This window comes from Diadema antillarum, unplaced genomic scaffold (assembly GCF_040938485.1).
Source record: "Diadema antillarum isolate AM-2024a unplaced genomic scaffold, OU_Dant_1.0 seq00000321_RagTag, whole genome shotgun sequence".
Classification (NCBI taxonomy): Eukaryota; Metazoa; Echinodermata; class Echinoidea; order Diadematoida; family Diadematidae; genus Diadema; species Diadema antillarum.
In genome coordinates this window covers 790,867-804,896 of record NW_027271340.1, presented here as the reverse complement: position 1 = coordinate 804,896, position 14,030 = coordinate 790,867, and the positions used below count along the sequence as shown (strand labels likewise).

The 14,030-nt window shown below is 39.0% G+C and overlaps 1 protein-coding gene across 1 annotated transcript in view; it reads right to left on the bottom strand.

Annotated features, from left to right (window-relative positions):
• The window catches only part of LOC139730576 (uncharacterized), a 71,651-nt gene extending 58,680 nt beyond the window's left edge, over nucleotides 1-12,971 (bottom strand). Inside the window, exons 1-2 of the mRNA XM_071641428.1 lie at nucleotides 12,811-12,971; nucleotides 9,328-9,403 (exon numbers count right to left, since the gene is read on the bottom strand). Coding sequence (XP_071497529.1) covers nucleotides 9,328-9,403; nucleotides 12,811-12,867 — 133 coding nt within the window. The 5' untranslated portion in view covers nucleotides 12,868-12,971. The remainder of the gene's footprint in view (nucleotides 1-9,327; nucleotides 9,404-12,810) is intronic.
• Between the last annotated feature and the right edge of the window lie 1,059 nt (nucleotides 12,972-14,030).

Sequence of the window (14,030 nt, the reverse complement as noted above, 5' to 3'; positions counted from 1 at the left end):
ACAATCTCTTGTTTAAAGGATTGTTTAAATACTAACAATTGACTTCACATGTGTGTGTCTAACTTGGTATACAGCTGTAGTCTTATATGCGACCTAAAGAGTATATGGAAACAAAAAACATTCAAAAGGGCAAGATTGATCAAATGCATAAACATACCCTTTCTAAATTCAAAGCAGTGTTTAATCTTTAAAGTTTGATCACAATAAAAAAGTAACTTGGTGTACAGCTTGTTATATTCTGTAACAATTCTCTGTACCATTTAATTAGCTGACGACACACAGGCAATGACACAGGCAATGCAACAATCCAAAATGTAGGCAGCTCTCTTGTTTCTTTGCTAAAATATTTGTCCATCTACGATTTTCCATACACTGAGATTTCCAGCAAATCATTCAGAGATATGTAGGCATTCTGACTAAAGGAGTTCAGTCCACTCCTCCCTCTGAGGTTAGAGGATTTTTCAATTTGGATTGTATCAGAAGAAGGTCTGGCAGGAAAAAAGAAATCAAAGATGATAATGTTGTAGTACAAGTGGAGCGTTCAATGGGAGAATATCAGACATTCGCTCAGTCATGTCTTGCATAAGATCTGGATTGTATGTTTATATGCAGGGTTTTTATAAATCTGTGCTGGATAGTGAACACACGTGACAGAGTCCTTGTCAAACTCAACATAAAACTGTTGAATACAAGCAAATTTCCTCTCATGTCATAAAAAGGTGACGTTCCTACATTAGTTTTCTGCAAAGAGATGTAACCAATAGATTGGGGATTAAATAGACTAAGGTTCATGGAGCAAGCATGCATTGTTAGTAATGTTTCTTCTGTATGATTTTTTTTTCTTTGTACAGCAGAAAGTAAAGTAAATGTGATAAGATTACTGCAAATGAGTTTTCTTCCTACTAGTTTCGATAACACTTTAGAAGTCAGAAACACCCATATGAATAACTGAATTAATAAAGCACAATGCAAATGCCATACAGCATAACAAAAATAAATGTACAAGAAAAAGCTAACACCCGCACTACAGTTGGAAGGGAAACACATTAACTTTCAACCTTGTGAATGTTACTCAAGGGAATTCCTGTTGACACTGCTTGCTGATGCTGAAATCACAAAATGAAAATTGAAAAGGCACAAGCATTAACGTTGACCTACTAAAAAAGAAATAAGCTTCTTCAAACACACCCAAGAAGAAGCTGTGATCTGAATGTCATACAAATTCAGTAAAGTACACATAAAGAAAACTATGTATGATGATAAAAGGTAAATTACCTGAATCAAGAATTAGCAACAGGCAGAACATGTAAAATATGACACTGACAGATCAAATTTCGGAAAGATGAGAGCAATACCAATAAACTGTCAGTAACTTCCTCTTCTGACATATTGAAGACAAAGTTTGATTGACAACACCAAATATCACTTGTGATTTATGGTTTTTCATGGCTTGGGGCCATTAACAACATTGCATTAAATACCAGTACAGTGATCTTACAACATAACATACCTGTGAAACCAACAAAATAATTGAATAGACACAAACACAAACAAATTGTGTAAAAATAGAGAGCTGGGATGGAGAATAATGATGAATGAAGTTTGATGCCATTCTAAAAATATGGGATGCATTTGCACTGCCGGTGTTTCAGTACCTCACCAGGAAAGAAAGCAGCAAACTTTACATGAGCAATCAAACACGAACAATCACTCACAAGCATGATCTCTCATTCAAAAACACTGCTTCCTGGAATAACATTTGCAGGTATTTTCATGTGTAAAATCTTTCTGATACCAGTAATATAATGCTGGTTTAAATTCACACAAACTTTGTAAAAGAAATAACAAACTATGCAACTCAAGAGGCATTTTCTTAATAATTCTAGTTGTAAAGCATACATTGTATTTTGCAGGATTGCTCACTTTATGTTAGAGTATTTCACCAGTCAAACAACATTCAAATTAGCAACTTAAGAAAATATTGCTTCCTGTAACACACATGCATTGCATATTGTTTGTGAGTTGGAATATTAACTTTTTCCTTTAAGAGTAACAATACTTTCTTCTCTTTCCATCAATATGGTCTTAAACTACCAATTTAAATACCAATGAAGAAACTGTTTTACAAGTTTCACTTCATTAAATATCAGACTTTTGAAATAAAAGGTATGTGCAATACAAAATGTTCTGTCTAGCTCAAGTAAACAAAGTACAAATCAAGGCTATACTTATGTTCATAACCTTTTATGTTCGAAGATATACAGTTCGACCTCAATTATCCGGCCATGTCGGGACCGGCGCTCATCCGGATAAGCGAATTGGCCGGATATGGGAGACACAATGTTAATGTATATATAGCTGTTGTCCAAGCTGCCGTCCCTGTGCACTGGCAGCTAGGCAGGTAGCGTACCCCGCAACGGTGGTGTAATCTATGCCGTGATTTACTGACAAGTTTTCCATCCATGTTCTTATGGTGAATTTATAGATCATGACTGCTTACTTTTACGATGATAATGTGGTGTGAACTTATGTTAGTTCTGTCGGGAATATTGTTGGTAAATCGTGTGAGTTTTGTAGAAATTCTAATTGAGTTTGAAGTCACTGTTTTTTCTCAATTTTTTGGATGGAAAAAAAAAGTCCTTCACTGCATGAATGCGTCCGGATAATAGAGATTTCCGGATAAAAGGAGGCCAGATAATCGAGGTCGAACTGTATATCCATCATCCCCACACTGCAAAAATCTGTGATTTAAACTCTGGATGAGTAGCTTGAATACAATATGTATTGCAACAAGCACAGCAGTTTCTGGTGTAAGTGACAGATTATTATGTGTTGCCTGTTGTATAAATTTTAGCACTAAATGTCTACCAGACTTAAAAAACAAACAAACAAACAAGAAACAAAATGATCCTTGAAACTACTCTCAACATTGCAATACAAATGATATTATGTAAATGATGAAGCATGGTGTATAATGTGCTTCGTGATTCATAATCACACACACAAACTTCCGACAGAGATAGCCCCACAAAAGGAGGGGAGCTTTTAAAAGATAAATCAAGTTGAGAAGGAATTATGCTTACTTCTTTTTCATGCAATCTCTGTTCATAAAATTAATGGAAATGAATTTGATCAAATATGTAGGACCCTATGTGAGTTCCACCAATACTGATAAGAAAGAAATGATAATAATGGATGCGGTCAAATGACAAATGACCTACTAACACTGCATGAAACATCAGGAACAATAACATACTCACAATCTGGATGCATGTAATTGCTTTTAAATTGGATATTACATTGAGTATTGATGAATTGTAGGTCCTGTCACCTCTTAAAACCCTTTAATATGTCAAAGTTGGTTATAATGTTGAAGCTGGATCAGCATACTGATGAGTTTAATGAAGATTAAATGTCATGTGCACACCAAACAAAGCTTTGAAAGAAACCTATCTTGACGTCCTATGACTTTGGTGGTTGTATACACTTTATATGCGCAAGCCCAAACACAATGAGGGTATGGAAGTAGAAGACTTAGATTTCTACTTTTGCACCCGATGTCCATTCATGGTCCATTCATAAATGCAGTATGTAGGTTCGGTATTCACCATGCAGTTAATCCTTAAGTGGGATATTGGCAACATCATAAATATGAGAATGGTCATAAAATCTAAGGTGATGCAGGCCAATAAAGATGCCCTAGCATGCAATACTAGTACCCTGTCTGTCATCTGTGTGTGGGTGTGTGTTGGGGGGGGGGGGGGGGGGGGACACAGACATAGAAGCATATAATATCCAAACCCACCTAATGCACTAACCAGCAAAATGAAGGAAGAATGTGATTTGTGAATGGTGATACAGTTATCGCAAATTAGCAATATGCATGCTTCCTGTATATACTTGCACATGTATGCAAATCTGCACAGACACTCGCCCCTCGCAATGGTGCCTGACCTTCTCTGCCCCACTGGGCTGTCCGAACTGATCAGGTGAAGCTGGCATCAGCTTCTCACAGCACGGCCTCACGAGGGTGATGTAAAGGTCACCGTCAGGAAACGTTAAACAACCAATTCATTACCCCCATGCACACAGTGACACGCACACAGTCCAGTTACATTCAGAAGTGAGAGATGTGAAATGGCAGTGACAAAAATTCAGAACATGACCTAGATTTGATACAGCCTGTAATTTGCAGATGATACATCAAGGTATACTCTTGGAAAACGGAACACTATCTGACATGTAACCACTCAAGAGTACAAATCATACTGATCTAATAATAATAATAATAATAATTCACAACATTTATATAGCGCGTTATTACATAAAATGTCTCTAAGCGCTATGGGAAAAAGAAAACAATAGAAAGGGAAGAAGAGGAAAGTAAAGAAAGAAAGAAAGAAGAAGAAGGTACAGTTTCAGTAATGGTATAAGACAAGAAACACAGTCATAATACTACTCAATAAACAAATACGTTTTTAACATGGATTTAAATTTGTCTACTGAGTCTGTTTGTTTCAAGCATTCAGGTAAACTGTTCCAGAGTTGAGGAGATGCTGACTGAAAAGCTCTAGAACCATAAGATTGTGTATTGACAAGAGGAGGTATTAAAAGTGATTTGTTGTTAGACCGCAAGTTCCGGGAGGGTAAGTATTCAGTTATCAACTGTTGAAGATAAACCGGTGCAATATTTCGCAAACATTTAAAAGTTAACAAAAGAATCTTGAAGTTAATTCGTTCGCGGATTCTTAACATATGGAGTTCTCTCAGTAGTGGGGTAACCGACTCACGTGAACGACGTTTAGCAATAAGCCTGGCAGCTGAATTTTGAACTCTCTGCAGTTTGTTGATTTGCGCATCAGGCAAACCATACAAGAGACTGTTGCAAAAGTCAATGCGAGACATAACTAGTGCCTGAGCGAGTCTCTGGGTTGTCTTTTTCGTCAGAAATTGGCGGATGCTGCCAATTTTGTGTAGGGCAAATGAGGCTGATCTGCACACATTGTTCACATGAGTTTTCAAAGACAGATTGTGATCAAATATGACACCCAAGTTCCTTGCATCTGTGCAGCATTGTATAGTGGTATCATCTAGAGAAATCATACTAATTGGGCTTGAAATCCTGTGCCTGCTTGTGAAATGTATACATTCTGTTTTGCTTTCATTTAGCTTCAGACCATTCTGTATTGACCAACTCTTAATGTCCGAGACACATGCACTGAGTCTTTGTATGGCAGTAGACTGATGCTGCTTCTTGAAGACAAGGTAAATTTGAGTATCGTCTGCATAGATCATACACCTTATGTCATGGTGCTTGATGACATCCTCTAATGGAGATGAGAAGAGTGTAAAGGCCAGTGGGCCAATCACAGACCCTTGGGGAACTCCGAAGTTGGAGGAGGTGACTTGTGACTCAGAACCACCAACGACGACAGACTGGGTTCTATTAGTAAGGTAGGAATGGAACCATTCTAGGGCAGTGTCACTAAGTCCAAATCTATCATGCAAACGGCTAAGCAGGGCATCATGACTCACGGTGTCAAAGGCAGCCGAATAATCCAATAGCAGCAGAACTGCCTCCTCACCCTTGTCCAGAGAGAGAAGAATATCATTTGTGACTTTTAGCAGGGCAGTTTCACAACTGTGGTGTGGCCGGTAGCCTGACTGCATCTCAGAGTAAAGATTGTGCTCAGACAGGTGATCTTGAAATTGAGACAACACGAGTCTTTCAATAATCTTTCCGAGGAACTGAAGATTAGAGACCGGTCTATAGCTCTTAAGTTCATCCGGACTAAGTTTAGATGACTTCAGGATCGGAGTTATATGAGCATGCTTCAGAGAATCAGGGAAATGACCATCCTTGAGGGAAGCGTTGGCAATGGATGTAATAACCGGAGTTAATTCATTGACACAGTTCTTCAGCAGCCAAGTAGGAATTGGATCAAGTCGACTGGAGGTTGATCGAGACTCTCTAATAACTTCCTGAACTTGGCTCCGCAGTATCGGTGAAAAAGCGTGAAAACAGTGCCGAGTGCTTTGAAAACTGATGTGAGATAGATTATCCGAGGGTAATTTCTGAAATGACTTAACGAGGACATCGATCTTGTCGGTGAAGAAATCAGAAAACCGATCAGCAAGAGATTCGTTTGGGTCATTATCAGATGGGAGGACCTTTTTGGCACTGGCTGAAGTCAGACGATCAACCCTCTGGAAGAGTTGATGAACGTCACAGTCGTCAAGCTGCTCGGAGTAGAACTCTTGCTTTGCCTTGGCAAGTTGCTTGCTGTAGAAATGACATTCATTCTTAAGGATCTGGCGATTGATTTCAGTTCGGGAGTGACGATATCTTCTCTCCAGTTGTCTTACCCTCTGCTTAATATTGCGAAGATCATCACTGAACCAAGGGGAATGCGGTCTTGCAGTTATACGTCTAGTGATCAGAGGGGCATGCTTCTCTAGAAGAGCTTGAAGTACCCTGTTGTACTGGAGAACAAGCTGATCAAGATCTGAGGCGGGTGACTCGTAAAGTTCAGACTCAAGAATATCTGCCCGGAAAGCCTGGATGTCAATATGTTTAAGTTTTCGAAAACTAATATCAATTTTCGATGGATCCGGCTTCTTGATGTTAACATAACAGCTGACAGATGAGTGGTCAGATGGAAGAAACTGCGATGATTGAACTTGGGAAATGACATCATCAGAGGCTCTGGTAAGAATTAAGTCCAACGTATGGCCCTTTTGATGGGTAGGAAAGTCAACGTGCTGTGTAAAATTGGCTGATGATATCAAGTCCAGAAACAGAAGAGCTTCTCGATCTTTATCATCATTGACGTGAAAATTAAAATCACCACAGATTACAAGATGGTTGGATTCAGATGCCAGTTGTTCAAGAAATACTGCAAATTCATCCAAAAAGATGGATGAAGTTGATCTTCGATTCTTTGTTCTCTGTGGCCTGTAAACTACAATCAGACGAAGAGGCTTTTGACGTTTGGCAGAGATCAAAACATTGATGTATTCAAAAGATTCAAGTGTACCCACATCTCTTCCGAGAATAGTGTAGCTTCGATGAAGGCATATACCGACACCACCACCTGATCTCTCCTTTCGGGGTGAGTGAATAAACTGATGAGAAGGGAGGTCAGTAGAAAAATCAGACAGGGCTCGATCATCACGTGCGTCTCCTGTGAGCCATGTCTCGGTGAGTGCCAAGATATCCACATGTTGCGAGATTACCATGTCTGACACCATATGCATCTTGTTATTAAGAGATCTGGCATTCCAGAGAACCAACTGACAACGTCTGTAGCCTGGTGGTGGGACCTTTGGATCCTGGGAAAGCTTGTTGGTAGTTTCAGCATGCTGACGTTTGTGTCTGCCCCCTTTACAGCCTCTATGGGTAGGGCGTCTTCTTGAGATCCCTAGTGTTTTAATGGTATCCCAAGTACCCAGGTCAATTCGTTGGATGCAGTGTAGGTCAAAGAGTTCAGATCGGCTGTATGATACTCTTCGATCCAGACTCTGTATCCTGGGTACAATGGCCTGTGCAGAAAATGCTGAAGAAAGCCCATGATCCTTAGCGTTTTCACCAGGGCCCGGATTGGGATGTACATCACCAGCTTTTGTCAACTCAGTGCGAAATGTGCTGGTGGAGTTGCTGTAGTATAGAATCCTTTTCCCTGCATAGTGATGGCGGTGATGGTCATGGTTTCTATTCACTGTCCTGCCATGAATAGATGAAGAAGCATAGTCCACATTCAGGTTGATGGACAAACACAAAAGAACCAGTGAAAGGAGGCTAATGGTGCAAGGCATTGCTGTCTTGAGTGTACAGTTGAGTGAACAACAATGTACTGCACAGAAGTAATGGCTCCAGGTCCCTGCAGTGCTGTGACCAATACAGCCTGAAGCCAGAAAAGTTGATATCCAAAATATCACGTTCAAATGCAAAATCCAGGCACCAAAGTTGTCTAGCAGTGTCAGCAAACTAGTGCAATCAGACTAGCAACAGCCTTATAGAGAAATTCCAGCTAAAACTGATGAGCAGAGCAAAAGTAGAGAGAGCTGTGGGAGGCAGCTGCTAGGCGCACTCACCACACTCAAAAAAAAAAAAAAAAAAAAAAAAAAAACAATACCATGCTGTAATTACAAACTAAACTACATTGTAGGAGCTTCTAAGCTGGATCCTCTATGCAGGATTTGTGTTTAATTCTTTGTTCTTTTTTTTTTTTTTTTGATTACTTCCATTCACTGCATAGCTTTAAAAACGACATGCTTCAAAATATAATGAACTTATTTTCTTTTGTAATTAGATGATCTGATAAATAACTGCCTGTGCCACATTGAAATCTCCCAAGACTTGATTAGTCCACGGAAATATGTTTTTACTGTGTCTATGAGACTTTGTAAATTATATACCTTTTTGTCAACTATGCACATGAGATATTTATCTTTGGTGGCTCAAGCCTGGAAGCTCTAATAATGGTCATCCCAGAGGGCTTTCTTCCTATTATTGCCATCAAGGCTAAATAAAAGCACAAACTATTCAGACCAAGAAATTAGCATCTCATGCGTAAGTTTGCTTTTTGATAAAGAAAAGAAAAGACTTTGAATTCACACTGAAAATTAATATTAATATAATGACGGGTAGGTATGACATTTATATCGGCAAATTTTGTGCATCACGGTGGCTTTTACAAACACATGTATCACCGATATCATCCATTAAAAACTTGTAATGAATACCAGCACACTTTTTTTTCCTCTAATTTACTTTCCGATTAATGGTTTGATAATGAATTCCTTGAAAATGTTAACACTGCTGCTTCATGAATGTCCTCAACCCATCTGACTTCTTCAGATGCAACCAGCACTCATCATCACCTTATTGTCATCTCACACACTATTACAAGAAGCACTGGTTAGCTCCACCAGTCTATAATACATCCGATGATCCATGTAAGCTCCAGCGGGAGAAATCAAGGCTTCAAAGCCAAATCCATGCATACATGTGTTTCTGATAGTAAAAATGATGGCTTCTTACCTCAAACGATCGAACGAAGATTCACGTAGCAACAAAGCAAGAATGTGTACTTTGACAATGGCGTGATGAAAAACTGAACTAAAGCGAACGACCAAGCTCACTGAACACATAGAGCACAATGTATGTTTGAAGTAGCTAAACTATGGGCTGATAAAGGTCATTTTTATGACAACAAAAGTTAACACAAACAATCAAACAGGCAAATCAACAATTATCTAAGCTTTTCTTCACTGGGAAATCATCCTGGGCATATTTCCAACACCACCTGGATCAGTGAGCATTACCTTTGGTATCTGCACCAATGTTTAACTGCGGCTTCCCTCGGATCCCGTCTGATTGGCCAGAAAGATGATCTCCAGTCTAGTGGGGAGAAAGTGGAAACTGTGTTAACCCTTGCAGTCCACATTTTATTTCTATAGTGCAAATTTAACATTGAGGGGAAAAGTCCTGTCACAGCAATTATGCAGTGAATTCAAATTCTAAATTAATCTAACTAAATTTAACTAAATTCGAAATTACACATAGCAGTAACAATACGGCATGGAAGCAGAAATCACAGCGTAAAGATGCAGCATCATCATAAAGATTTACTGTCTATATTTTTTTTTCCACGAATTTGTATTCAACATGAACCAGCAAATGTGACTGTCCACATAATATGGGTTGCTCTAATTGCCAGCTTACATTTCAGCAGCAACTGGTCGGAAACTAGCGATGAGAGAAAAATATATATTATCATCAAGAATGTCTACTTCAGTTCCTGCATGGAAGAAGTTTGAGAGCCACTAAACTAAAATGGTATTGAAAGTGAGGTATCATATTGCATTTAAACAATCTATGCTACATAGGTGATAAATATACTGTCTATGACTTGTTTGACAAACAGATTATCAAGAAAATTATGCAGGGCAGGAAATTCTTGAATCTGAAATGAACATGATCTAGAAGGTTTCTTATCGTCCTAAATACTACACTGCATTAATGATGCGCTATTCATATGTTAAAAGCAATAGCATCTCTCCAAGAGTGAAATTATTCAATATATATAAATTCAAATAATATGCACAGAAATATACAAGATGAATATAAAACATATCAATTTTAGCATAGCATGTCATCAAGTTTTGGATCTGTGTCTTTACAGCTTGGTAACTCGAGACCCACAAGAACTCTTTGGACATCAGCAAAGACAAGAAAAGATCTAAAGCCCCCGTTCCACTATGCCGTTCTCGCTACGATTTGACAATTTTCTCAGGTCGGGAAGGATCGGGTAAAACCTGAGCCGATCTGGACACAGTACGATGTTAGAACGCTCTAAGTACGCTGCAGTTACGACTACCAAGTGCTTGCTACGCTCTTACTACGATGATCGGGAATTAGACATTGCGATCTCTGCCGCTGCCGGTACGCTTTAGAACGATGTAGCTACGCTGTTAGTGCGATGTTGCCGATGTTATCCGATCAATGCACGCTGTATCTACGCTCTGAACGATCTATATGATCTTATCACGCTGTTACCCCGTTCAGAGAGCTGAAAAGTGCCCGATGTGCCCCGATGTACCCCGATTCTACTGTGGGTCAGCAGTCAGTCAACTTATTAGCATGCAGAACCGAAGAAATATACTGTGGACCTCGAAGATTCATTCTTCTTTTTTAACTTTTGATTTCCAAAGTTGTTGTTGCTTCGTTATTCTCACTACTCTTTCTTCATCAGCGAGCCCGTGCTTCTGTGCCTCCAGTGCCCTGGTTATGACCCACCATTTCCCTCTCCTCTCCCCTCCTCCCCCCCCCCCCCCCCCCCTTGTCCACCTCGGACTTACTACCTTCTTCACTACTATATCTTTCTATCCTCTCATCAATTTTTTCCTTACAAGAGAGCAGCCATGTGTTTGTTAATGTGCGTCCGTATGTGTGCATGTATATGTGTATTACTCTGTCTGTCTTTTTTTTTTGCTACCGCTTAGGGAAATTTGTTGTTGTTGTTTTTTGCAATTATATATTTTTCTCTATGAGGGGACTGCATTCTAATACTACAAGCTCTGCTTTTTAGCAGTCCCCTCCATTTCCAGCAATATTTTGTATGCATTTACCACAGTGACGTAACTGTTATTTGTATCTCTGTTGATAATTTGCCTGTATCTCTTTTACAATGTTATTCTGTTCATCGCATTGTGGTACTGATTTCATGACGTCTGTGTATATGAGCGTTTCTTTGTATTTTTTATTATTTGTTTGTTGGAAGTGAAATAAATCAACTTGAACTTGAACTTGAAGAGCCTCCTCAACTCAAGGTTCTTTTGCAGCAATGCATTGTATAAACAAAGACGTGCTGATTTTTCAAAGGATTTTTCTTGATGTCCTTGCTTTTATAGTCCGTCTTCCTCCAGTTGTAGATGATTTCATATTCTTCAAAATTCTGCTATGTCCTCTTCCTCCTCTTTCAGCATCATGCAGTCTCTCTTTCTTCGCCTTTTGGGTAGCTGCTTCGCTGCTTTCTTCTCTTCTTTTTCTTCATCTCTTCTTCTTCTTCGAAAATTACAGCTAAAATTACTTCCCGTTCTTGTGCCGATGTTACTACGCTCAGAAAGACCTTGTTACGCTCATCCCGCTGCGTTTACGCCGTCATTACGCTCTCCCCGCTGCGTTTACGCTGTCACTACGCTCTCCCCGCTTGCCGTACGATTAAAAATATGTCCATTTTGATCGGGGAGATCGGGAAGAAACTTTGAACCGGTTCAAAATTTCTTCCCGATCTGAAAAACTGCCCGCTCCAACCCCGACCTCCACACGCTGCTGCTACGATGCTTCCGATCCCCGTACGCTTTTGCCGCTCTCTCCCGATCTGCTAGATCGGGACAGATCGGGGTCCAAATCGTGATAGTGGAACGGGGGCTTAATGCTTGTATCATTTAATCATTACAGAAGGTTCACATTATATTTGCGTGTATTGTGAAGCTACATAACTTTCTTTTTTTCAGGCCAATTGCTTTACGATGCATTTTCCAAATTTTTGTATCAATGTTTGTGTTTATAGCTTATTCTTATGGCAAGGTGGATAAGGGGAGCTACTTTTAGGTCTTTGATGTAATATTGATCCATTTTGTGTTCCTAGTATGTCACTTAATGCTACATATCCATCATTCATACCATTTTAGGACATATGTTGTATCGGACATAAAAGCAAACCCATTTCTGATGCTTTTGTGCCATTATTCAGAGCTGATGTACATCTTAAATATGAAGGGAGATATGCAATAGAGCTAATAAGCAGATTGCTGTATATTATGGATCAAAGTAGGAGCATGATATGCATGACCCACATGTGGAAGCTGATCATCAATCTACTTTCTTGTTTAGAAAATGGTATTACTTCTGAGTCAAGTCTGATCAAAGATTTGCCCTACAGTTTCTAGGTTTAGTACCATCATTTTGATTTGACATAAAACAACTCACATATCTCTAAAATAACATCAAACAAAAACATGAAGCATGAATATGAACATATGTACAATGAAGGTGTACATGATGACTGTACATTTGTACGTACTATGGACATATGTCATGTATAGGCCTACATAGTACAAGTATGCGTTTATACATTCCAGTGGAAATTTGGCATAAGCACTTCTTTTCGACAGATAATTGCTTCATCATATGAAGAAGTATGTAAATTAAGATCATTCAACACCAAATTTTTACAATATTCATGTCATTCTTAATGAAAGTGGATAATTCCTTCATTTGACAGTTTGCTTACATGTACTTACCTTGTTTACGGGGACTGTGGTGTCTGATCCTTTTTTAGCTCGCAGTCTACTGGCCATGGTGTGGTCAGCTGTAAGAGGAAGAGGGAGCAACAGACACACACAAAAAAAAGAAACATAACTTGATGGCTTCCACTGTACTAAATGCAGCACGAAGCCACAAGACAAATTTTTATCTACGTAAGGCATTTTAGCAGCGCATCATACATGCATATTATGTCCACTTGATTTCCATGTGCAATATCAGAGCAAATTTAATTAAACAAAGGCTAGTGTATTAATTTCCCCATAGGCTACTGTAGTAAAGTGGCCACGCAATAATAAACTGTATTTTGTCTCGACTGTTGCCATATGCCTTTGCTTGCTACATGTGTAAAGCTACATAAAATAATGTTTTTATACTGTAAGCACAAGTCACAACTTAGTGCAGAATCTACTTCATATTCTAGTACAGCTGTAACTGCTTTTACAGGCCTCTATGCCCTTTCTAGATACGATATACCAGTATTGATTTAACATAGATAACAATCATCATACTGGATGGCTTTATTTCATGGGATACCACGGAATATTGCATTTGTTAAGGCCAATATTCCCTGGTTCTCCAGTATTGAACTGCTCATCAATAATGGTACGTGCTTAGACTAACATTACCAACAGTACAAAATAGCACTGCTAGACAGCAGGCCGACATGTGTACATGTAGTGCTCAAATCCAATACATGTACCAATAGAAAGTATCATGAAAATGAATTCAACATTACTGAAAACGACATTTGAGACGTCACATTTTATGAACTCGCTAGAAAATACTATTATGTGAGAAAAGGTCTAGTTGTTTCTGAAACAGCATCTGATCTTAAGATCTATCAGTCATTCAATGCACAACAAAAACAAAAGTAATTCCAAACTTTTCTATCAAGTAAGCATTGCAAGTGGGAGTCTCTCAAAATTTCTGTCCACATTCATGTTATCACAAGCCTGTATTAAAGATGTAAATTGAATAATTTCACTGGTAACTGGGTATAAAGTTGTTGTCATACTCCAAACATTTTTCAATGGGAAGCTACAAGAGCTATCAATTCATATTCTTGTCTTGTCATTGTACAACCGCATGCACACCAGTTCAGCTACCACAGAAGCCTCTGTTACTAGAGGCACACATGTAGCAGACAGGCCATGTATTGAGTGGGAGCCTAGAATCCATTACCCTGGGGAAAGCA